Source organism: Molothrus aeneus, chromosome 16 (assembly GCF_037042795.1).
Source record: "Molothrus aeneus isolate 106 chromosome 16, BPBGC_Maene_1.0, whole genome shotgun sequence".
Lineage (NCBI taxonomy): Eukaryota > Metazoa > Chordata > Aves > Passeriformes > Icteridae > Molothrus > Molothrus aeneus.
In genome coordinates, this window is record NC_089661.1 from 11,578,464 (window position 1) to 11,604,942 (window position 26,479).

The 26,479-nt window shown below is 50.9% G+C and overlaps 1 protein-coding gene across 3 annotated transcripts in view; it reads left to right on the forward strand.

The window, feature by feature from the left end:
• Nucleotides 1-16,850, forward strand: part of ELFN1 (extracellular leucine rich repeat and fibronectin type III domain containing 1) — a 105,459-nt gene extending 88,609 nt beyond the window's left edge. For all 3 annotated transcript variants that reach the window (XM_066560991.1, XM_066560990.1, XM_066560992.1), the window contains one exon: nt 12,011-16,850. In XM_066560991.1, coding sequence (XP_066417088.1) covers nt 12,450-14,840 — 2,391 coding nt within the window. In that variant the 5' untranslated portion in view covers nt 12,011-12,449 and the 3' untranslated portion in view covers nt 14,841-16,850. The remainder of the gene's footprint in view (nt 1-12,010) is intronic.
• Nucleotides 16,851-26,479: the final 9,629 nt, after the last annotated feature.

The window sequence follows — 26,479 nt, forward strand, 5'->3', positions numbered from 1 at the left end:
GAAATCTTTTCCAAGGGAAGAGATGCCTTTCCCCCTACTCTAAGCATTACCATGGCCCTGCAGCTCCTGGTGGTCATCCATCCTGAAGGAAGGATGCAAAAAGCAATTCCTGGGCTCTCACCACAAACCCCATCTCTGTCCTAGGGCCAGTCAAACCTGTCAGGCACAGCTTTGCTCTGTCAGGGGGTCCTGTGGTCCCCCAGAAAACACCTCTGGGCTGCCTTCAGCCAAATGCCCATCTGTCACCTGCCAGGGAGCTCTCTAGTGCAGCTAGACAACTCTGGCTTTAGTACTAGGGGGAGAGGTTAAAAATCCAGCTGAGTGCCCTGTCCCACCCTTGGAGAGCCAATTTTGTGTCTCAGGGTGGCAAGCAGCCTGATGGGCCACAGAAGGGTGAGCAGAGCAAGGGCTGGGGGTTATTTAAGCCTGAGCCAAGGACAGTGAGCTCAGGCAGGGCAAAGGAGGTAAATTCCATGGAGGCATCTTGAGGCCCCTGAGCTCTGTCCTTGTCCACAGCTCCAGGTGGTCTGTCCAGGATTTAGTACCAAAGACTATTTTGTCTAAGCTGGCTTTATTCCCACCCACGTAGCCAGAGCCTTGCAAGGCCAGAGCCAGGTGCTGCTGAGGCACACACTGACACAATCCCACCTGGGCTGCCTGCAGACCCAGTTTGCCTTTGCTGGGCTGGATCAGGACCTTTCTGTGGCTCCAAGCAGTGCCTGCTGTCCCCAGGGGCAGTCAGAGGCACAGGGGTGTGGCATTCACACAGGGAGCAGCCTTTGCCTTCCAGCTGCGCAGTTTGCAGCTTTGCAACCACAGCTGTTTGGTTCTCTAAATTAATGAGCAGCACCCAGATCCCCTGGCACGTGGAGGCAGTGATGAAACAACTCCTGGTAAGGAGAAGGGGAGAGTCTAGAGGAAAGTTTGTGCTGTTGCACCATTCAGTGCCACCTAACTCCAAAAGACACCAACAGCACAATCCATGTGCTGGAGTCCCTGTAGAAAAGTGGGGACTGTCCCTCCTTCCCTCCTGGGGCAGGGCTGTGGGGATATTCTTGTGCTCAGATCTTTTTGTGGTGAGATGGAAGCCTCATGCTTGAAGGCGGCTGCTTTTAGCACTGGACTCAAACTGCTCTTAGTCATCTCAGATCTCTGGAAGGGAGCTGCCAGCAGGCCAGCCCCCATAGCCACATCTTCCCTGGGGCTCTGGTGGGGGCTGAGGATGCTGCAGCCCCTCTCTCCCAGCCCTGCCTGCCAGCAGCCTCCTTCCCACTGTGCTTGTGCTCGCTCGCATGGATCAATGTCTTCCTCTCCTCCACTCTCTCTTTTATTGCCTTGCAAGTTGGCCCCAGGATGTTTTATCACACCACAGCACATAATACAAATGAAAAACAAAGGGGAAAAGTTTGAATCATTTTTTTAATATATTCATCCCTGTGCTGGGGAACAATGATCTGTCTGATTAAATCCGCATGCCAGAGTTTATTAAACCAGGTTGGCCTCTCGCTTTCTCTCTCCTTTAGGCAGGGACAGGCTCATTAAAATGAGCATACTCTGCTCCCTCCCCAGTGCAATCCTGCCTCACACAGTCCCTGTGCTGCTGCTATCTCAGAGGCATCACCAGGAGCTGATGGATAAGGCTCTGCAGCTCAGTTTTCCCTGGCAGCAGCACAGCAGCCAGGCTGTGGCTTTTTGGCAAAGGGCAGGAAGAGCCTTCAGCCTCACAGCTGATGGGAGCACACACCCAAGGAAAGGCCCCTTAAAATAGGAGGGAGGTGGGGGGGCAGGGCCTGGCCACCTCTCCTGCCCTGCCCCAGTACCTGGTAGCTCATTTAGCTCCTCCTGGGCTCTGTTTCCCATCTGTGAAATGGGTTTCACGGGCACTGCTTTCCCATTAGGATAATTAATGGCTATAAAGCACTTTGGATCCTGCACTAAGAATAAACCCATCAGCAATGACAAGGTGACCAGTGGGCATCTGAGACACTCTTTCCCTGGGACCAGCTCCCTGTGTAGGCTCCTCAGTCTGCCCTCAGCTGCTGTCCCTGCAGCTCCAAATCCCCTTGGGCTGCCTCAGGAGGGTCCCCAGCCCACCCAGTCACCCTCACCCGGAGGCATTTCCAGCAGTGTTTGCTGCAGCTCCTCTTCTTCCTCAGGAGCCCTTCAGAGGCAACCTAAGTCTGCTCCACCCCAGCAATAACAGTGGCTTAGGCCCTGTAATCCCTCCTTTACTTGACTTTGGGTTATTTTGAGCAGGAGATTAAAGGCGATTATCTGCATCACCTGAGATGCTGCACTTTCTATCTCTACCCCCTTTGCTCCATCCCCAGGAGCTCACCCAGGCCCAGGCAAATAAATCCCTCCCTCCTTCCCATGTCCTCTGCCAGGCTCTGGTCTCAGGACAGCTGTCTGTCCGCAGGGTGCTGCCATGTGGTGCTCCATCATCAGCCTTGCTTCCTAGATCCAGCTCCTCACCTGGCCACCCTTGTGTCCTGCCCCCTGAGCCAAGTGCAGAGATGCTCCACAGGAGGGGAAGACAAAGGAGGGCACCCCAGAACTCTGTGGCACTCATTGGGATGAGTTCTGTAGGCTCCTTGAGGAGGAGGTGGTAGCAGAGAGGATAAAGAAAGTCCTCCTTTGGGCACTATGAGCTTGGCAGGGTGGGCTGGGTTCAGCATCAGATATTTACTACCACAGCTGGAGGGTGGAGAATGATTGTTTGTTTGGGAAATCCCACACTATTAAAAAAAAGTAAATCCAAATAGCACAGGAAAAGAACTGAAAAATGTCTATTCCATGCTCAAGGAGGAATCCCCATCACCTGGCAGCATCCAGCCGTGGGCAGGGAGCTCCTTTCCATGTTCTGGGGACCACGTGCTGCTCTCCAGCTCACTTCACTTGGATTTAGCCAAGCACTTGGTGCTGGTTTGAATCCCTCCCGAACCCTTGCTGAAATCAGCAGCTTCATTAAATGAAGGTCTAAACAAGCAGAGCTATGAGCAGTGACCAGAAATGTTAATTTACCTTCCTTTATGACTGAGAGATGCTCAAACATCCCAGTGGGGAAGAGCAAGAAGCAATTGTTCCCCTGGGAAGCAAACTCCCACACATGGCATCGCAGCAGCGTGTGTGACCTGTGCACACATTCATGGCAAGCTCACACCTTCATGGGCTGTTTTTCCTCATTTCAGACTACACCAGCCTAGAATCCATCTGCCACCCTGGAAATTAATAGCAATCATTAAACAAAAAGAGCTGGCAAAAAGAAGCCTGAGGTGAAAAGCAGCTATTTCTGCCAGAAAAAAAATTAAAACTATTTAGACATACAGAAAGTCATTTATTACTGTGAAGTCCTCCCTCCACCTGGGGTTTAAATCTCATTACAGTTTGTCCAAAACAGATGTTACCCTTTAGCAGTAGATTATTAACAATAAACTCCAATCCTCCAAAGAGGGTAGGTGTTTTGGGTTCACTTGCTTTTTCAGCTTGGGTAACCTCCACAGGAAATGTTTGGGGAAAGGACAGGCAATCCAAACTCTGGCACAGCTCCCTGCTTCTGTTCTCTTGGACTCCAAAGTTTCTTTCCACTCTCCATATCTTCTGGACAAGCAGGGAAACACAGAGGCTCAGAGAGTGGCCACAGACCTGGCTGAGGGGCAGCCAGGATGCAGAGCAAGGGCTTTGTGTGCTAACACACAGCAGCTCCTACTGCTGCTTTCCCACCATCAGTTTGGCACGTGCCCAGATAAAAACCAGTTTATTTTGTAGTCTAGCATGTGCACAACCCATTTTTTACAAGCTTCTCTGCATCTGGCCACACACTTTTAGGTAGAAGGCTGTTTGGTTGAGCTTTAGGCATGCTGGAAAAAGGAAACCCAGTGGTCCCTCATGCCTGTAGCTGAGTGTCCTCCGTGGGCAGAGATGGGTTTTGCTTGTTCCCACCAGTGCATGGGCATGCTCCAGTGGGAAATCAGGTTTCTCCTGAGAGAAACACACTGCCTGGCACCATGTTTAACCAGCCAAGCCCACTGTGGGGTATCTGTGTTCTGTTTAGATTTAGCATAATAAAGAAACCTGCTCAGGAGTCTAGGAGCCTTTTAATCATGCTGTAAACATAATCAAATGAGACATTAGTATCAGCTCCAAACACATGTGGCCATCTGGCTGTCCAGCCCTCTCCCTGACCATCTCAGGTAGCAGGAGGCACATTCCCAGTGTTCTCCAGGGACACTGCTAAATAGATGTTCTCACAGTGCCTCCCAGCATGCCTGAACCAGCTATTTTGGGACTGTTAGTGGTGAAGCCAGTACCAGCATCTCAGGGCTGCCTCAGAAAACTCTTTTTTCTATCTGTACAATTTTTCCTGCACCCCAAGGGAAGCATCAAGATTTCTCCTGGGCCATGTATGTCTGTGAGTACTTATTGCTGAATAGAATATTTCCCTTAGCACAGCACATCTCAGGCCTTCAGGCTTTCCAGCTTATACCCAGTCCTTTCATGGGGCCCTGAGGGGCCCAAGGAGAGCCCCAAGAAATCAATGTCCTCACCTCCCTGCAGGTGCAGGGTATTCTTGGGATGGACCTGTTGCACATCCTTTCACGTTGTGTCAAAGGCACGATGGAATAACTGCAGGGGCTCTGCTGGTGGGAGGAAATGGCTGTAATTCATGGCTGAAATTAAGCCATTAAAGAGCAGCTGAGGTGGATGAATGCACACAGCCATCTTGTGGACTCTGCCCTCTGCCAGAAGGTGCAGTCCCTGCTGTCTGACATCCCTGTGCCTCCTCATGTGCTAATCTGCACCAGCCCCTCATCCTCTCACTTCTATCCAGGCCACAACATCCCACCACCAGGCTGGGACCACTGGCCCATCTCCCAGATACCCAAATAAGTGGCTATTTTTTCGTAGCCTGGCTGTCTGACCCATGAGGAGTGTCCTATTTAAAAAAATAAAAAATAAAAAGGTGAGTGCATATTTCCACTGCTGAAACATCAGACCCACAGCCTGGTAAACTGTATTTCTGTAGAAACACAGCATCTGTTTGGGTTAGGAGGGCAGGGTTGGAAATGTTGAGGAGGACCTGAGCTGACCTAGGGAAGGGTCTCCTCCCAGAGGGGACACAGGTGAGCTGCTCCAGCAGAGCCACCTGCAGGAGCAGGGCTGTGATGGGGAAGCTCTGCGTGCAAGGTGGTCATGCTTGGTTTCCTCTGCAATGCTGTTATCCTGAATAAACATTAGATTGGTTTTGGAGGGCTGCCCAGATAATCATTAACCTTCTCCTGGCCCATGACAAGAAGCCAGCCTGCAGCACTGAGCTAAAATTAGGCTTGTAGGGCACTGGGGCTTGCCAGATATAGCAAAATCTGGGCAGAACCCCCCCTTCAGAAAGTGGATAGCCAGAGGGTCCAGCCTCAAGCTGGGCTTCTCAGCTCCAGAGGAACATTGAAATCACAACGATAACCTGGATTGGAAGAGACATCTGAAAGTCTCCAACCAGAAAAGCAGGACCAGCTTCCAAGGTGAGCGAGTCAGTGAGCGGTTAGCAGAGGTGTTTGCTTACAGAACAGACATAACAATTCCTGTGTGCAGGACACGTGCTGATGGAAAGGTGAATTCTGTTCTGCCTACCCAGACATCACAGATCATGAAGTCCTTCATGAGCTGTGTGTTTTCTTGTCCATCTCTCAGCACTCAGCATTACAGCCTGCCTAGAAACTGTGATGTTGCACAGAGTCCCCTTCACAGGGGAAGGGCAGGACAGAGGGGGAAGTGTTCTACAAATATAACCATAAAAATACCAGAATGAAAAAGACATTTGCACCTCTAAAAATAATTTCTAGCAACTCACCATTTCACAGATCCATCACCGGATTTTCCCCTGTGTAAAAGTGGGTTTTCCCATCTGAGAGGCAAAGGGTTATGCAGGCTTCCTGCAAAAATAAATTAATGAATGAAGGCAGTAAAGCCCTTTTCCAAACAGCAGCAAAGATCTGAGTGAGGATGACCATGCAGGGGAGACAAGGCTCAGCTCAGATTGTCTCTGCTGAGGAAAACCAGCAGCTCCACTTCCCAGCATGGGGCTGGCTCCCTCCATGGCATGGTGCTGGAAAAACATCATTTGATCTTCAGCACTGTTTACAGGGGAAAAGGGGACTCTTGCTTCCACACCAGACCTCTGCTTTTCCCCAGCCTGCCATCAGCATAACCATCCCATAATGAAGCTGTGATTCAGACTGATTATTTCTAAGGAAAAATCCCATCAAGAAAGTACTAGAGAGGCTTTCTCCCATGGAAACACATCTTTCTTATTGCTAGAGTGGTGCCTGATCAGAGCTCTTACTTCTCTACATTCCCTAAAATGTTTTTCCTCTTCACCTTCCCCTAACTCTGTCTCTCTCATCACATTTCTCAGCTCCTTGAGGGCTCAGCTGCTCTGTCAGGGGCTGGAGCTGATGTTCCAGTGCAGCTCGTGCTGATGTTTTGGAAGGCTGGTTTAATGCACAGGTAGCCCAGCTGGGCTTAAGAGGTTGTTCACCAAGAAGATCATTTATGCATTTACTTAAACTCAGCAGAGGCTTCTGCTCAGCAGCCTACAGCAGCATGAGATAGGGTTGTCATCTCAACAGACCCTGGAAACCAAGCAGCATGAGATGGATGTAAATGATTTCAGACTGCAGCTGAGTAACAGCAGAATAGTCTTATTTTCTGAAATCCCTACAGTTTGTCTTGAAAATGTTGTAATTTTAAACCAGAATTTATCTTGCCATAGAAAAAAGGGTTCTTAAAAATGTTTGTGCAAAGAAGGTTTGTTCTGGCCATTGCCAGGCTGCAGCTCTGGCCTCATCCTGGCTTTGGGAGGGAGGCACAGTGGATTTGAACTAGAGCTCCCCTCAGACACAAAGTTTACTGCTAAACTAAATGGGATTGAATATCAGCTTCCACTAAAGATCATAAATTTTCCAATCAAGGTTAAAATAGGAATAAGCCAAGGAGAGGTTGGCCCCAACACCATACAGAGTGTTGACATACTGATAATGCTAATGTCCCTGTATAGAGACCAAGCATGTCATTTCTCTTTTTTCTCCCAGTGCTCCCAGAAAAGTTATCTCTTTGCCTTCCCTCCCACCTGGATACTTGTCATACATTCTGTGGCCTCCCAGAGTCCCAGTAAAAGCTATCCTGGATGCAATGCTGGGCACCTCTCTCTCAGCCTCCCCTTCACCTCTCTGCTTCATTCCTTCTTAATCTCTCCTCAAACCTCGGTGGAAAATATATCTCTTCTCCCTTGCCTGTTTTTCTTAAATAATAAATAATAGCAGGAGAGAGAGTAGAATTGACTGGAGAACTCTATTATCTGACACTGTGAGGCATTTGGGAATAAGGTTGGGAAGCACAAAATGCTGCCTAAGCCCTGTCAGTGAAGGGACCAGGATGTCTGGATATAAAATGAACTTGAATTCTACAGGCCTGAGCATTTTTGTGATCCAGGGAGGTTTTGATTCTGACCAACATCACCCAGCAGGAGTCATGGAGCAAAGACCAGGAGTATGAATGAGGGAAAATCTGCCTGGAAGCCTCCTTTCCCCACCTGCCATATACAGGATGGACATTAGCTATTTACAGATGATTTCATCACTATTAAAGGTTTCATCTGCCATCTTGGAGCTCTCCAGATTATCTTACACGTAATGAAGAACCAAGGTTCACTTCAAAATCTGGTTTCTGTTAGCCAAATTTTCCCTCCCCTTCTTTTTGAGTGACCAAGCACTCATGTTTCTAATGTAGCACTCCCATTTTCCTCTGGCTCTCTTTGTAGTGGGGATAATTTTTTGATAAAACAGCCCAAGTAGCTGTGAAAGGGGATCTAAGAGAGGCTGGAGATGGAGCAGCTAGGGAAAAGGAAGTTGTGGAGATGCAGAAATGCCAAGGAGAGGAGCACTGCTGTGTGTACACACACACACACACACACACACGCATGCGTAATCTTGTGTTCCCTCAGTAAATGTAATCCACGGTTTGAAATAACTCATTCAGTAGAATAACAAAATTAGGAACTGAGTGCCAGCTCTCTTCCCAGCCCCCACAGCTGCTTTGTTTGCTTCCTTGCAGCTGCTGTTCTGGTTTAATTTTCCAAGATGCCATTAGTTGGGAAATGGAAGCAAAAACTTCCCATTCAGCTTGCACTGGTTTTTGAAGCTCCAGCTTTTCCCTTTTCTTTCCACCTCCCTTGCTGTGGGTTTTCAGCCAGGATAAGGATGCTGCTGCTCATCAAGGCAGGCTGCAGCCTCAAAATTCCAGCCATCCCTCTTTGCTGCTGGGTTGCTGACAGGGACCAGGGCTGGAGAAGCAGAGATGGGTAGGAGGGGAGCATATCACAGCCAGGGCTGAGGATTAGCAGGGACAAGCATGGATCTGGGCCCCAACAGAGATACTGGATGTCAGAGGCAATGTGCAGGGGGAGCAAGGAGTGAGGGACTGGTCACTGCCCCTTTGCTGGCCTCTGTTGGCCACAAAAACCCAGCATCATCTCAGTTGGTCAAACCACTCTGCCTCCTGAGAGAGGAAGGAAAGGGAATTGCAGCAGAGTCTTCAGGGCCCAGGGAACTGTGCAAGAATTTCCTGGGTGGCTACCATGGCCTTGTCATGGATATGGCCTGTTGTCATTGTCACCATGGTGCCACACTCTCCAAGGTGTTCTGACTGAGATCAAACCCATCATTCCAAAACATTTCTATTGTTATTCCACACTCTCTTCATTCCCACCTTTTGCTTCATTCTCCAGCAGCAAAAGAAACCCACAAAGTGCCACTTTCCCGGTTGCTTTTGATGAGAGAGTTTTGCTGGTTTATTCCCAGGTTTTCTCAGCTCTGTGGGGGTTCAGAGGACTGGAAAAAGTGGTGTGCAATTGTGTTACCAGGAGAATAAACTCAGGACAACTGGGCAAAGATGAATCAGGCAGGCAGGAGAGTTAAAGCACTAGATCCTTGCAGGATGCTTGGTGCTGGTGTTTGGGCACACACCCACACCCACCACGGGCTGGGATGGAGGCTCTCAGGAGCCAGCAAGATGAACAATTATGCCTTTTGTGCAAAGCAACAAGACCCACTTCTCCACTCACCAGTCATGTCCCGAGAATCTAATAAAAAGGGAGATTAGCCCCTCTTTCCTCTCTCACATCTCCTTAATACTGTCATTTTATTCACACTTTGTAAAGCAAATAAACCAGCAAATTGCTTGCTTTAATGAGCTGAAATTAAACTCAGGCTGCTGATAAAATGCCATTTCTCCTTTCTGTTGTTGGGAAGGACCTGGCTGATAGGCAATGTATGGGAAATAAGAGAAAACATACAGTGGGAGACTTACTGAAAGTGTTTGAGTCATTTACTGCTGCTCTTCTTCATCCCCAACACCTCCAATTAGATGAGGGAAGCACAAGGGTGCTCTTGGGGAAGGTTATGGGGGATGAGCCTGGCAAGATCTGTGGGGAGTCTGTCTCTGCTCCTTGCTCATGAATGGTCCCACTGCACAAATTTCCTGTGTGAGGAAAAGGCTGGTTTGGCTCTGCAGAGCCTTCCCAAACGCAGGTTTGCCCAGACAGAGTGGTTGGGTCAAAATGGGAGATAGAGGGGACAGAATAAATATTTGCTGAAGAGAATATGCCATGTTCATCCCTTCCTGCTGCCTGTGCTGGGTTTGGCCGGGCTTCCCCTGCCTGCAGGAATCCACAAGTCCTTGGAGGAGAACAGGGAGATGCTGGAACAGGGAAGTGCCACCCCAAAGGGACAATATAAGCCATTGCTTATGGCTCTGCAGGCCAGGAATACCCTCATCCCACACCCTTAGGAACAATGCAGATCCCCACAGGATGCAGGGGGAGCTGGACACGAGGCTGCTCTCTGTGGCAGAGGAGAGCTGGCACACCTAGAGAGAAAGTCTCCACCTGCAACACAGTGGGTGTGCTGGGATTTGCACCCCAACAGGAGGAGCTCAGGGCACTTTGCTTCAGTCTCCCCCCACCCCATGAAGTGCTATCATTACCTCACAGTACTAGAGAGGAGGCTGGAGTGCAGAGAGGTTAATTGAGTTGTCTAACACCAGAGGGATGCAGCAGCAGACGTGTTTCAGTCTGGCACTGCAGCCTGTGTCTCTGTGGGGGTGGCAAGGGGGGGCACTCACCTGCAATCTGCCAGGGAGCACAGTCCCACTTCCCTTCCTTGCTGGCTCTGAGGACTCAGCTGTGTTAAAATGGACTTGCAGGTATTGCCAGAGCATCTCAGGGCAGTGAGAGCACACGGAGGAAAAGGTGGCTGGAAAGTCTCAAAGCAGAGAGTGGATGTGAGAGAAGATCTTGTCATTCATGTAATGGAAACACAATTGTCACCAGGGAACAGACTCACTGGTCACAATCCAACCAAATAAACTGTTTTACTGCTTATTATTACTGGCCTGTTTACCAAGGTATAAACTGAATGGTGGACAGGGGTCTCTGCAGTGAAATATGCTCTCCTTTCCTGCTGGTATTGTGCTGGAAAAGAACCTGGTTTCTTTGGGACAAGGGTCAGAGTATACATCTGCCTCTAAACAATCAGCCCTACACAATTTTCATGTGTGTAGCCCCAAGAACAGTCCAGCCTGGGCACCGTAAAATGGTCTGGAAAACTGATTTTGGGTTTATACTATTTTTCAGATTTAATGAAAGAAAATTTGGATGTAAGATGTGGCCCTATCTCCTTCACAACTTCCCAAGAAACCTGCAGTTCTTACCAGCCATGTTTCCAAGGAGTGCTGGTGGTGCCTTCCCTGGCTTCTACAGTCTGCCCTTGGACAAGAGAGACAAACAGGGTTCCTGTTCCCAAAAAAGTTCAGAGAAGGATTTTTCTAGATAGGCCATGATGATTTCTCTCCATTTCTGGGCAACTCCATCTCTGCTACAACATCTCACTGCCTAGAGTTCCATTTGGCAGTGGAGATATCCACAGATCATGTTTTCAATATCTTGTGGAAAAGAATGACCCAGGAGATGCTGGTGCTCATGCATTTCCCACTCACCTGTCCACTTTTGCCTTCCTGTTTCCCTAAGAAATCAGAAAAAGAAGTAAGAGCTGTCCATGGAAATTTATGCTTAGTCAAAAATTTAAGGGAAAAAAATGGAAAATGTGAGCCAGAAATGAGTTTCTCTGCGGGGAGTGAGGCTGCTGGAAGTCCCCCAGGTTTGGGTCTACTGAAGACTTTTCCTGGTCTTCAAACAGCTGTTTCTGGCTGGGGAGGCAAGATCTTGTCCCATCCTCTGCAAATGCTCTTGTCATGGCACTGAATATTTGCTGGTTTTCCACACCTCTGCATCATTTCACCTGGGAGGGAAAGCCTTGGAGAAAGGCAGCAAGCCCCCAGCAAGCAGGGACAAGGGCACTGGGTGGTTCACAATCACACCAGTGGGTTTTGCAAAGGTTCCCAGGAACAGGACAAACATTTGATGCTGGGCTGTATCCCAGATGCCACATGGCAGTGCAGGCAGAGAGACACAGTGTCCCCGACCAGCACCCCTTGTGTGGGCACTGCTGCTGCACACACCAGCACATGAGACAGTCAGGATTCCCCTTAGCAAAACTCTGCAGCATCCAATCTACATCAGAGCCAGTTGTCTAGACTTCATCTGCTCTCAGCAGAGAGGAACAGACACTTCTGGGGCATCACTCCTCTCCTCCTCAGGTAGACACCTAAATAGGTCAGACAAACGGTGCGCTGGATGTGTGTTGGTCTCTCAATTGCCAAAAAAGTGATGCTGGACAAGGGCTCAGAGGGTGCCCTCAATGGTCAGTGACCACCTCTCCTTGTGCTGCCAAACAGTGCTGGTGGCAGCCAAATAAACCAAAGGCTCCTCGAAAGGTGGTTGCCAGAATGAGAAGGCGAGTGCCTAACTAAGAGGGGAGTTGGATGGATCTCCAACACCTCTGACTGCTGACTGTCTTTCCTTTGTGCTTAATTTGTGCTTGTGTTTTGTTTTGAGCAGGTGAGCTGGGGGACCCAGCGGGGACAGCCAGACACACAGAGGCACAGGGAGATGGGGACCAGCGCCACGATGTGCAGCAAAAAGAAAACGAGGAGAAGTACTATAAAAAATGAGAGGAAGGCTTGTCTCTAAGCCTGAACAACTCCTCTGCACAGGCGCTTAACTTCATGAGTCCCTCCTCGAGATGCCAGAGGCTTGGTGATGTGGGACCAGCCTCAGCCACCAAGGCCTTGGTAGCAGCCCCTGGCTGCTGGCTGCCGAGTACCGCGGGCACCGAGGTTTGCTTCCTCCACGGACGCTTCCCTCCCGTCTCTGAGCCATGAGGAGAAGGGAGAGGCAAGCAAAGCTGCCCAAGGAGCACTAGCCCACACCTTCCCAGCCCCTGTCCTGTTCCCCGCTTCCAGCAGACCAGGAGCCCTTCTCCGTGCTGCCCTTCCAGATGGCAGGTCGCCGGTGGGCCGCGACGTCAGCCCTCTGCATGTGCGTGGCGGCCGTGTCCCTCCTGCACGCCGGCGGGGTGCGGGCAGACTGCTGGCTCATCGAGGGGGACAAGGGCTTCGTCTGGTTGGCCATCTGCAGCCAAAACCAGCCCCCCTACGAGTCCATCCCCCAGCAGATCAACAGCACCATCGTGGACTTGCGGCTGAACGACAACAAGATCAAGAGCGTGCAGTACGCCTCGCTCAGCCGCTTCGGCAACCTGACATACCTCAACCTGACGAAGAACGAGATCTCCTACATCGAGGACGGTGCCTTTTCAGGACAGTTCAACCTCCAGGTGCTGCAGCTGGGTTACAACCGACTGAGGAACCTCACCGAGGGCATCCTCCGGGGCCTGGGGAAGCTGGAGTACCTCTATCTCCAGGCCAACCTCATCGAGACCGTCACCCCCAATGCCTTCTGGGAGTGCCCCAACATAGTGAACATTGACCTGTCCATGAACAGGATCCAGAGACTGGACAGCAACACTTTTCGGGGCCTAAACAAGCTCTCTGTCTGTGAACTCTACAGTAACCCCTTCTACTGCTCCTGCGAGCTGCTGGGCTTCCTGCAATGGCTGGAGGCTTTCACCAACATGACACGCACCTACGACCGGATGCAGTGCGACTCCCCGCCCGACTACATGGGCTACTACTTGTTAGGCCAAGGCCGGACTGGCTACCGCAATGCTCTGAGCATGCTCTCTTCCCTTTGCACTGGTGGCTCCTACACTGTGATCCCTCGTTTTATCCCCCCCAGGTACCAGGTGACCACGGTGCCCTCCGAAAGCCCCTGCTCCGAGGAGGAGTGCTCCTCCGGCGACGGCACGACGCCGCAGTTCTCCCTGTTCACGCCCATCGGTGAGACCGAGGTGCGCCCCAACATCCAGGTGAAGCACCTCAACCACAACTCGGCCGTCCTCACCGTGCAGATCCCCTACCCCTTCAGCAAGATGTACATCCTCTCCCAGTTCGAAAACGGCTTCTCCTCCATGATCACCAAGCTCAGGAAGAAGGAGGAGAACATCACCGTGAGCAACCTAGTAGCACAAAGAGATTACACCTACTGTGTAGTCTCTGTTCACCAATACTCCAAGTACAACCACACCTGCGTCACCATCACCCCCACCAGACCCAACCGCAAGGAGCCGGTGCCCACCCCTTCCACTGCCACCCATTACATCATGACAATCCTGGGCTGTCTCTTTGGCATGGTGATTGTCCTGGGTGTGGTGTATTACTGCCTCCGGAAGAGGCGCCAGCAGGAGGAGAAGCACAAAAAGGCTGCCGGCAGCATGAAGAAGACCATCATCGAGCTGAAGTATGGGCCAGAAATGGAGACCACCAGCATCACCCAGCTGTCCCAGGGACAGATACTGGGTGGGGAGACAGTGACCCGCATCCCCTACCTACCTTCTGCTGGCGAGGTTGAGCAGTACAAGCTGATTGAGAGCAGCGAGACCCCCAAGGCCACCAAGGGCAACTACATGGAGGTGAGGACAGGTGAGCAGCCTGAGAGGAGAGACTGTGAGCTGTCCCTGCCGCCAGACACCCAGGGCTCTGTGGCTGAGATCTCCACCATTGCCAAGGAGGTGGACAAGGTGAACCAGATCATCAACAACTGCATCGATGCCTTGAAATCCGAGTCCACCTCCTTCCAAGGGGTGAAGTCGGGGGCGGTCTCCACGGTGGAGCCTCAGCTGGTGCTCTTGTCAGAGCAGATCCCCAGCAAGCACGGATTCCTTTCCCCCGTCTACAAGGAAAGCTACAACCACCCTCTCCAGCGACACCACAGCATGGAGGCCGCCCCCAAACGCTCCAGCACCTCTTCCAGCGGCTCCATACGGAGCCCCAGGTCCTACCGCTCCGAGGGATCGGGCCACAAATCCGAAGCCAAATACATCGAGAAGACTTCCCCCACCACCGACACCATCCTCACTGTGACGCCGGCCGCGGCCATCCTGCGGGCAGAGGCGGAGAAGATCCGCCAGTACAGCGAGCACCGGCACTCGTACCCCAGCTCGCACCCGGGGGAGCAGCACGACAGCATGGGCGGGCGCAAGCCCTCCATCCTGGAGCCTCTGACCCGCCCTCGCCCCAGAGACCTGGCCTACTCCCAGCTCTCGCCTCAGTATCACAACCTGAGCTACACCTCCAGCCCAGAGTACACCTGCAAACCCTCGCACAGCATCTGGGAGCGCTTCAAACTCAATCGCAAGCGGCACAAAGACGAGGAGGAGTACATGGCAGCCGGCCACGCCCTACGCAAAAAGGTCCAGTTTGCCAAAGACGAGGATCTCCACGACATCTTAGACTACTGGAAGGGCGTCTCTGCCCAGCAAAAGTCCTGAGTCCTCACACAACTCGTGACTTAACACACTAACTGGACCAAAAGAAATCCGCAGCAGCTATTTTTATTCAGACTGTCTTTGAAACAAAATAAAAATTAAAAAAAAAAAAAAAGAGTCGATAAAAAAAATTAAAAGAGAGAACAAATAATGAAAAAATCTATAAATATTCTATATAATATATTCAGTGAGATATTAAAATGTCCTCACGTTGGTGAGGCATGCACCAAATTTGAACACAAACTTTGCAAACAAACAAACTGTGGAGTGGGAAAAAAAACAAAAAAAAGTTTTGTTTCATTTTGATTTTTTAAAAAAATATACGAAAAAAGAAAAAATTGAATATAAAATGAAAATGAAAGAGCGGGCAGAGAGCTGAGGTCTGGCGTTTTCCAATATTGCATTGCATGAGTCCCTATTCCGTGATTTTGTGGATTCTTTGTGAACAGTTTGTGTTCTTCCTTCCTTCCCTTCCAAAATCAACAGCGACAAAAACAGCAACAAAAACCAAAAAGAGACCAGAAGGAGCTCCATCTTTTGGGCTGTTTTTGCAAACGGAGTCTTCCAGTTTAGACTTTTACCCGGTTGAAGGCCCGTTCACATTTTCACTCACTAAGAGGTTTTACCACACATTGCATTGTAAACCGAAGTCGTTAATTGTACAGAGAAAATTTCTATATTTGCAATGTTTGCTGTATAATGAGAGAGAGAGAGGAGAAAAAAACAATACTACATCTACTAAAAAAAAAAAATATATATATATATCTATATTCACCTGTTTGTACCAGGTTTTAATCATGGATTTTAGAGAAAGAGATGGAGTTTTATTTGAAGGACTTTTTTGTTGGTTGGTTGGTCGATGGGATATCTTTTGGAGGGGGGAGTGTTTGGATTTCTAAGTGTTTTGTTTTGATTTCTTCCACCAATTTTCTGTGTCCAAGTGCTCATCACTTCCAAGTGCATTGAAGAAAAAAGGCTCACACCCAGGAAAATAGAATCCCTCACCTTATTCCAGGTGGGAGGAACTGGGAAGGGGATGAGAAGTGAAGGGCTCTTGGCTGAGCAGGTGCCACCATGCAGTGGGGTTTCTCCTGCAAATCAGAAGTTATTGGTCTCTGCCCCTAAACAGATGTGTCTGGGCAGTGGTGGCCCTTGGGACTGGCCTCTGAAGGGTGGATTATCCCCCCACTTTCAGGATGGGGAGCCAGTGATGGGTTAGAGCACAAAGCCTCTTGCTGCTCTGCGGAGAAGGAGAGAAGGGAGGGGTGATTTTGTTTTTGAGGTTAAAACACTCAGCATTTACAGCCTGCCCCATACTGAGACACCCTGGGGAGCCCCTGACCAGCCCCTGGCACTCTGAGACTGGAGGGGAAGGGGATGGCTCTGTGTCCATGGGTCCAGCCAAGCAGCCACGTGCCCCTCAACCATTGCTGCCCAACACTGTTCCAAGCCTCCACAGCTTTTTGACCCACATCTAAAATACTCACATGAGGTGAGAGGGGAGGTGTTGAGACCATGAAGGCACTTCCAGGCCAAAGGACACAACTTTGTCCTGATCAGCGCCAGCTGAGTCACACCCACCCATGACCAACAAAAAGTGCAAAAAGTGAGGGTCTGAGAGCTGCCCTGCTCCCAGGTGGGTTGTGTGGGAGCCCAGGGAGCCAGCACAGTGAGGTGAGGTGCTAAGCTCCCCAAATGCAGCCCTCTGAGGCCCTGCTGCTTGCCGGAGTTTTTTCCCTTGCATCCTGCTCACAAGTCGCTTTGGATGGACATCCTAAGTCCTGATGGATGAGCACTAGGGCCCAGGAGCAAACCATATCCCATCCTGTTATTTCAATATTTCAGAGTGATTTTGACAGGTATTCTTGCAAAAGGTTATGTTTGTTCAGAAAGGAGCTGAGCCAGGAAGACACAGAGCAGGCTGGGAAGTGCACGAGTTCATTCCCCGTGGTTATTTGTGTAGACAACAAACCATTAGCAGGATTTCATAATAAAAGGCAGGTAATTTCTCCAGGAATGCATTCACTCTTCCTCCAGCTCCTGCCCACAGCACGGAGCTTCCCAGGGCTGTGTCCTGCTCACCAGGCAGTGAACAGGACCCCGAGGGGGAGTTGGGGCTCACCCCTCTCTTGCTGAGTGCCTCATGGCAGATCCTTGCCCAGATCTCAGCTCCAGCACCTGGACCAAAGCAAACCTTTCAGCTGGAACAGCCTTTCCTTGCAAAGCCTGAGCGCCTCCTTATAGGACCGCAGAATGGTTTGGGTTGATAGGAACCTTAAAAGTCATCTAGGATTATAAAATAAAAAGTCATCATCATTTAGTTCCTGCTCCCCAGCCATGGGTGGGGATGCCACCCACTGAGTCATGTTGCTCAAGGTCCCAACCAGGAGAAATAAGAGTTGTTCAGCAAGGATGGATGATGGAAACAGTGGTGAGGCCTCCTAACACTGTTTCATGGTCTCACAGGATTCCTTATCAAGAGGCTGGGGTGGTCCAAGGTGATGGCAGCTCCTGAGTTCATTTGGGCTCAGATGCTCCAGTGCTGACAGTCACTGACAGACACCCAAAGAACCCCCTCAGCTGATCTCTGCATTGAGACCATTCCCACACCAGTCTGGAAAAGGGTCCAGGACCATCTCCACGGGACTGGGAGCAATGGCCCAGCCAGTGCAGGGTGAGGCATCACTGTGGAGGCAGCAGCCAGCTCAGCTCTTTAGCTGGGGCCAATAATTTTGCTTCTCTGCCTCTGTTTCCTCCTCTGGAAATGCTTCCTTGTGGCATTGAGGGCACAGGCTGGCTGGGGAGGCTCAATTAATTAATTGGCTGTCTGTGAAGCCCATTTAGCTCCTAGAATAAAAGCTGCTATCGAAATGCAAAGCTGTTAGTGGTGTAAAACAGCAGGGCCAGATGAAATCAAAGCCTGATTCTGTTTTCACACCAGGATTTCACTGGTGATAAACCAACAGAGACCGACAGGAATGTGATACAGCAGTGCTGGCCTTTCTAAATTAAACACTTCCCACATGCAAATGGTCTGCAACTGGAAAAAAGGAGAATTAGAAAAACTCCAGGCCCTTCTACCTCCAAGGCATCTCTAAGGCATCACCCAGTACCCCATTGTTGGTGGGGCCTCACCACAGGTCTCAGATGGCTCCTGGGCTGTTGAGCACCTTCCAGCACCTTGCCCTCCCTCCAAAGCAAGGTGCAGCCCTGGCAGCCACGCTTCACATCCCTTGGCAGGAGATGCCATAAAATGAGCTCTGAAAAAAGCCAGACAAGAAAAGGGAAGAGGTTCCACTGTCCCCAGGGCCACCACCCCATGGATGAGCCCCAGGGCTGGCTCTGCACAGGGGCTGGAGAGCTCTGTCCACAGCAGCTTCCATCCCTCCAAGGCAGCTGCTTTACAGACCCCTCTGGGGACAGAGCAGGGGTTTCATCACCTGTGACCTGCTGGCTGTTTTTGTTCTTTGTTTTGTCTCCTGTTCAACCACCAAAGCTCTCAAGCTGCTTCTGCAAAGAGAGCTGATACCTTGTGCAGCCAGGCTGCTCCTGCTGCCCCAAACTCATCCAAAGGAAGAGGGCTCCCCACCAAGCTGAAAGGAGAGGGTACAGGAAAGGCATGTTGCAGTGAAGAGGAGGGGAACCAAGGGGAGCAAAAATCACAGTTCCCTGCAGTAGAGCCATAGCCCTGGGGCCACGTGGAAATGCATTCTCCTGATGCCCTTTCTGTGCCCACAGAACTGCTGTTGTCTCAACAATCTGTCTTCAAGGGCAAAACCAAGGCAGCACTAAAAATCCTTCCTCTGATCCCTGCCCCAGCACCCCAGCAAGGACAGCCTCTGGCTGGAGGGTAAATCCAAGCCCACATTACCCATGGCTCAGTCCTCACCATGGCCCAGAGTCAGACAAGCACCTGCCATGTGGTACAAAGCCTGTGTGGCATCTAGAGCCTGGATATTATTTAAAAACCTGTAAATCAGGAGAGAAACATCCCATTATACAGACATGCACTATTTAAGGCCAGGATTCCTGAGGGCACCTGCCAGCCCTGGTGTGCACATGGGGTGTGTCCATCTGTTCCAAAGCATGGCCTGTGGGAAGGGGCAGGTTCACAGACAGAGCAGGGAGCAGCAGGACAGCAAAGCACTTGAGAGGGGAGCTGGGGGCTGCCTCCAGAGCTGGTGGGTGTTGGAGGTGTGAACTGCCCCCTCCTCTCCCTGCCCAGCATTTGAGCCTCCTGATGGCTTCAGCTGAGTTTGCCATGAAACCAGGTGCAGATCCCATGGGAGGGGTCTGTGCAAAGGGGCCCAAAGAAGGGAAGGTGCTCCATGCACCACCCTGACCAGACAACAGCCAGACTTCATTGGCTCTGCTCAAATGAGGCCTGCAGTGACCTGCAGTGCTTCCTGGGGCTGCCAGGGAGCCGTCCCTCTCCCAGCCCCACTGATGCTTATGGATCTGCCCATGCATCCACACCTGGGTGATGCCCAGGGCCGCTGCACAGCCAGAGGCAGAGCAGAGCCCAGCCAGCTCCTGCATGTCCCTCACTCCCAGCAAGCTCAGCCAAGTCCCCTCTGCCCATTTCTGAGGTCAGTCCTTCCCACAGTCAGGGCTGGGTCCTGGTGAACCGAGAGCCCCAAACTCCTCCCGGTGGCTCTGCAGGGTCGGGAGCTGCACCCAGCCCGGGCAGGCGCTGCTGCAGCCGAGCTGTGCAGCAATAAATCAGCTCCCTGGCAGGAGAGGGGGGCAGCAGGGGTGGAGGACAGTGTGCTGCAGGTGGCCTTGTGCTTTGGGAGAGGAGAGGCCCAGGGAGGAAGCGGAGGGATAGGATGGGATGGGATGGATGTGGAGAGGCTGGACCGGAGCCAGGAGCGCGGATCGATGGGGGTGATTGAAGCCAGCACACACTGCGTTGGGATATTTTTAGCACAGCCAGCAGAGCAGGAATTTGGGAGCCCAAGTCAGAATTTATTTGCATCTGTGAGTGCTCGTCAGGGGGAGGACCAACACCAGCACCCAGCAGAGCCCTGCTGCACGTTTTGGGACCTGCTCACCTTGGGTTCGGCTCCTCCTGGGTGCACAGCGTGTCCCTCTCCTCTGCAGGGCCCTGTGGGGACAGGGACAGTGACACCCCCCCAAAGCTTGGAGCTGTGAGCACGTGAATGCACACGGACACAGGATGGGGACAGAGCAGAGAGGGGAGGGGATGGACTTGAGGGGATGAAGGGTTTATTTGGGGAAAGCATTGATCCTACCTTAAATGCAACACTGCCATGGCCAGGCAGGTGTGGACTTCAGAGGTGCCCCAGCCTCTCCTCCAGCTCCTCTCTCCCATTTTCCTCACTTTCCACCATGGGCCCTGGGGCAGTTTTTCTGGGTAAGTGTTCTGAGATTACATTGATCTCCAGAGAGAGGAATATAGCACATTTCATTTCCTTCACCTCCAACCCCCAATGCCAGCAGGGCCCAAGGCACTGAAGATGGTGAAGGTGCTGGTGGGCACGGCCAGTGCTGCTGGAGAAACCAACTCAACTCCTTGGCTTGGAGCAGCGACTTTGGCTTCACCTGAATTTACTTAGGCTCCAATTTTTTGCATCTCCTCTGTGTCACTGCTTCTGTTTTACCCCTCTCACCCAGCTCACCAGCACCACCAGAAGGGTGGTAGAGAATATACAAATACTGCCTTGAGAGTTTTGTTCATTTCCCACTTTTCCCCCAACCCTGCCCAAAACTTAATGGAGGGAAACCATTTGATCCAGAGTGAAGGCAGTTTTCCGGACTCAGTTTCTTCTGTGCAAGGGATAAGAAGACACAGAAGTACCAGGGATGTGGATTTCATCACGTGGGGAGTGGCCAAGCAGGATGTCAGTTTTTACTTTAGTTTTGCTGCTCTTTCCTTTGGTTCAAATTGGATGTGAACATGGCTGTATCCATCCCTCTGCAAACTCCCTGTCCCTGCAGAGTAACCAGAGGAGCCTGCCAAGTCTCCAAGTTTGTGTGAGTGCCTTTTCAATAATTCAGAGGGAATGTTAATCACAGGCTTGTGCTGTTGTTCCTGTATGAGCTAGATCCCTTCTCACATCCCACCAACATCTGTTTTTTCACAGCTCAGCTGTCTGGCAATAGCCATTTGCTGCTCACCTTTACTTGCCTTGCCATTAAAGAGCTCATTAATGCACTCCATCCTTGCTTTCTTTGGGACAAAAAGATTTCCATTTCTGTCTTTTATCAGTTTTCACACGGCTTACATCCTGTCCTCCCTTCACCATGCAGTGCCCTTTTCTAATGAGCTCTCTCCTGGTCTGTCTCATCCATTAAGATCTGTGAGTGTTGTCCCCTGCATTGTCTTTCTCATCTCCTGGGCTCTGCTCTGGGTCCATCATATTCCTCAGTGTTTTCAGCTGTGAAAGGAAGCAATCAGCCCCACACACAGCATCCACATTTCCTCCCACCTCATTTCCTTTCCTAGCAGCCCTCCAGTCCGGCTCATCCCAGCCTTGACAGGCTCCTCCATCCTTACAGAAGCCCCTGGCTGGCTTCACCTGCTCTGCAGAAATCTGATGGAATGCCTCAGTTTGTGTGTGGTGCCTGCAGCTTGTCTCTGCCGGGGGCCTCTTGAATCCGTTCCTCTCTCTCAGCATTGCTTTTATGCAGCAGAGCTCTCCTTGGGCATCTCCTGCCTGGCAATCAAGAGCTCCCAGCCCATCCAGATGCAGGAGGCCTCTCTGGGTACTGCTAAAGCTCCTCTGTGGTCTCACAAGTAAACACTGGCACGCTTCATGTGATGCAGCTAAATTAATTAATCTTGCTCTACCACATTTGGAGCCTAGACACAAAGGTTTCCATTCCCCAAAGCTGGAGCTTAAAGTCTGCTTGTCCCAGAAGTTCCCTCCTGCCCCACCTGGGATTTGTGCTGCAGTGAGATTGGAAGAGTGGCAGCAGAGCAGCTCTTGGGAGTGGCTCCAAGGGGCTGGCAGAGCCAACAACCCCCTGGAAAAGTGGCCATGGGCACAAACCATCTGCCACCATCCAGCTGAAGCAGCCTCATGTGTCCAGCTCAGCTTAGGCTGATAAAGAGCTTGTGTGCACAAACCCAGTTGGGTTTTTTCCCCAGCCATCTCAGGTGCTGCAATTTATTACCTCTCCATACAAACCTTATCTCACTTTTATCCTCAGATCATTCTGGCTGTAACAACACTCCCACCCACCACAGAGGTTGCACACACACATCTCTGCCTAGGAAATCCCAGGCAGGAGCACAGCAGTCCCGAGAATGACAAACCCTTCATGACCTGACAGCTGACAAGCCCTGAGCTGCTCCACAGCTGCCTCCAGCCTCGCAGGGTGGCCACAGCTCCTAAAAGAGCACTGCAGACACCAGGGCTGTGGGTATGGAAAGGCAGGAGGCTGGGGAGGGCAGGTGCCTGGTATGGCCTCTCCAGAGCTCACAGCCAGGGAGGACAGGGAGGGGTGGGCTGGCTTCTGATCTCCCCCCATCTCACACTTGGGTCCTGAAGACCAGACATGTCCCAGCAGAGCTGTCAGGAGTGAAGAAGCAGAGATGGAGGTGTTGGAGCAGAGCTGGGAGCTCCAGAAACCACCTGAGATGAGGAAACACTTTTGGATACAGTTGTGAGGCTGAGGTGACCGAGAAGTCCCTGGCCCAGGGTGGCCTTGGAGAACAGCACACCCAGAAGAGCCCACCTGTGGCTGTGAAGGATTGGTCCATCCATCTCTGAAGCTGCCAGAAGATGGATTCACCCACTGGTGTGAAGGCTGAGCCAGTCCCCCTTGTCTGCAAAGCCACAGACGTACACGGGTGGAGATCCAGGTCTGAGGAGAGAGATCTGCTGGAAGCACAGCACAGAGCCCTCACAAAGAAGAAGAATAAACCAAAACATCACAAGATGCCAGCAAGTGGGAGGAGACAGCTTATCCAGGGAGCTAATTTAGCTGGAAGGAAATGGGAAGGATGCAAGATGTTCTCTTATTAGGAAAGAAAAGCAGCATGCAAGAGCAAGGAACCAGAGGTTGCAGTGCCTGACAGAAAGTGATGTGGATGCATTTGAGTTTAAGAAGCCAGAGCAGAGCTGGGGCAGATTCTGGACCCAGAACAAAGGCTGTTTCTACCCAAGCTTGAATGGCAAAGGTTAGGATGAGACTTGCAGAGACATGGAAGCCACTCAGGTGGGTGAATTGTAAGTGGCACTGTGTTTAATCTGAGCAGAATGCATGAAACCAGATAATGTAATTGAAAGGGTTATTTAAAATGAGTGTTCAGAGGGAAAAATAAAGCATTGCAGAAAAAAAATAATACTTAGCACTTGTAATGTGCTTGGCATCTTCAAAAACTGGTCAGCCATTAACTCATTGCTCCTCTGCTCAGTCCAAAGGCTAATAAAAAGCCTTTGGACTGTTCATTTAGTTATTTCACAGCTGAGCTTCTCAATAAGGCATGAGAAAGTGATTGCTGCTCTCCAGCATGTTGGTAAATAAACAGTTGGAAGTAGGAAAATGCAAAATCCTCCCAGCGCTTGGTCACAGCTTCGTGCTCAGCTCCTTCCTTCCTTCCTTCCTCACCTTGAGTTTGTCCAGACCAGACTGTGACAGGGAGTTTGTCTGGAGAGCATGCCATGGATGGGGACCAGGCTTCCAACAGTTCCAGCACTTGGAGTCTTCTGCCCAGGAACTGCCCCTGTGCCCACACGAGCAGGGATATGGAATCTGCAGGGCACCTGTCCATGGGTGGATGGGGTGGGAGACTGGCAGGTTTTGCTTGAGGGAGGTATTTGGGTCAGGACCTCCCTGATCTACAGTGCAGGACATGTCCTCCTCATCATCTGGGGGACCCAGGGAAAGCACTGAGACAGCAGCAGCCTTGGTGGGTTGCTTAAACACCCTTCTGACAGGAGGAAATTTGGGATGTGGTGCGCTAAAGACTCCCTGTTAACCCCTGTGAAACGCTCACGTCGAGCCAGGCATCAGCTACAGGGTCTGTGGAGGCTCTGCCAATGCTCCTCTGCCTGCTCCTGGCATTACGAGGCCCACAGGGTGTGTGCAAACAAAGCCAGCATCTCTCTCCCTGGACCTCACGCATCATTTAGGGGCAGATTTCCGTGGCACAAGGAACATTTACATATGCCAGCATTAATTCCGAACGCCGCTTCAAAGCCATCTCTGCCTAACGAACCCCGCGCGCTGTGCACAGCAAATTCCACCCCAAAAATAATTAGCGACGCACGCCACCAAAGCGTTACGAGGGGAACGCTGCACACACCACCTGCTGAAGCAAAATGAATGCCTGATTTATTTATTTTTTGCCACTTTTTAGCAATATTCAGGCACTGACTCAAAGCTGTGCTCTGTTCTTTGTAGGGCCCCAGGAAGCGTAATGTTCCCACTCTGCTTTCCAGTCTGAGATTTGGGAGGGTTCTATAGAACCATAAAAGGTTTGGGTTCCAAGGAATGTCAAATATAACCTAGTTCCAACCTCTCCTCCATGGACATGCAGGGCTTATGTTTTTCTTACATCACAACTGGACAGAGTTGTGCAAGACCCTGCTGATTTCTCCACACCAGAGGTGCCAGCTGGGAGTTAGGGTGCAGGCAGCTCTGTGACCCTTTCTCTGAAGCTGCACAAGTCCCAGACTTCTGGGATGCTGTCACCAGCTGACCAGTCACAGGCTGGTGGCTGGGAGCAGGACAGGACTCACCAAGTCTCACCCTGCTCTGACGTTCCCACAGAGCCTTTAACCCCTGCGTGGGATCAGTCTCACTGAGAAAAAAAGGAAATTGGAAATGAGATCAGGAGTTGAAGGTTTTGGTGCCCCTGCCGGCCATGGTGCTCCCACCCTGTGCTGGCTACAGGCAGCCCAGTTGTGAACAGCTCAGGGGACTGAGCTGGCTGCACTGAAATGATTTCTTTAATCTCTGTCAGAGCTGCCCAGCTCACAGCAGAAGGAATAGCATGTTCAGCTCAAAGCCTGATGTGGTGGCATTGCTGTGGAAGACCCAAACCACCATGGCAGAGAGATGGAGACCAAACCTGGAGGTGGCTGTGGGCACAGGGGGACCAACTGTGTCAGGATGAGGCTGGGATCCTGTATTCTCCTAGTTCTGTCCTTCTGGAGTGGAAAGGAAGGTGCATTGCAGAGCACTGCTCTCAGCCTATGTGTCTCTCCAGCATCAAGCCATGGAATTCAAATTGTCAGTCTCTGCCTTGTTAGGATGCAAGGGGTTAAACTGTTCTTCCTATGCAAATTAAGCTTAATTAATCCTTTTCATCAGTTGCAAATATACCTTCTGAACCCTATTAAAAACATGAATATGCAAATTCAGACCTTTTTTAATACTCATTTTCAAGGACTTGGAGTCAGGCTTGATTATTCGATTCCCGTTAACAGCCTGTAAAACCTGGTGCAAAATTTAATTTCCATTTTAAGTTACAAAAAAAAATATGAATCTGTTGGTAATTAAGCTAATTACAGTGTTACACTAAAGAGGAGACAAACAAGGAGGACAAGATCATTCATTACATTTAACACTGGCTACAGGACCTGGGGACTGTCCTGAGTTGACTGTGAAGCCAGGAAATGGCAGTGATATAAACAGGGTGTGTGTGAGGAGGCTGTGGCTTTTGGGGGCCTGGTGCTTTCCTTACCTTGGGAACAAACCTGCTTCAGTCCCACGAGCCATTCTCCTCCTTCTGTTAAAGACAGAAGCAAGGAAGAGGAGGTGCAGCCAGGCTGGAGGTGGCCTGTCAGTGTTGTGGGCTCTCTGCATGACCAGGAACATACTTGAGGTTGGAGTTTCAGAGTAACCTGCAAAACCACCTTATCTGCCAGAGCTGAGCATCCTGTACAGGTGAGATTTCCATCTTCCCTGAGCACTTTCTCTGTGTGTGGAGTGCAGAGGGGAGGTTTGCTCACAACTCCCTTTGCACTGGCAAAGCCATCAGGGAAGAGACATGACAAGACTCTGCAGAGACATCTACAAACTGCTGCTCCACAGCCATACTGGGGAGCAAATGATGACCAGGATGTGATGTCCTGTCCTCATGCCCATGGCTGCACATGTGGGGAGATGCCACCCAAACCAGCTCAGACCACAGCACCCAAACCTCCCTTGTGGTCACCCATCAGAGCTGGGCAGTCAGTACTGGTGGCTCTCAACTTGCCCATCAACCATCCCATGCCTCCAGGCTTTGCCTGCCTGTAATTAAAAAAAACCAACAATGCTATAGACTATTAATTATGCTTTACCAGCACAGTGGTCTCTTAAAATCAGTCCTTAGAATACCCAGCATCTATTCTGTACTTGGTGCTTTCCAGTGAGTTTCCAAAGTTGATTTGTGCCTTACCAGAGCTGTAATCCTCACCTTGGCAGCACAGCCTGGTGGGCTCAGGTGAGGACTCCCATGGCTAGGGTGGCACACATCACAAAGGGGATGCTCTGCCCACAGGAGGTGAGGGCTCAGTGCCCAGGACAGCAGTGCAGGACACTCCAGCACTGAACCAGAATGTTGGCATTACCTCCAGAGGTACCCAAAGACACCCAGCACTGGCAGGACACACCCACCCAGGGGATTTCTGCTATCTGGGGAGCTTTTCTCACTCCTGGTCAGTGCCAGGACAAGCAGCTCA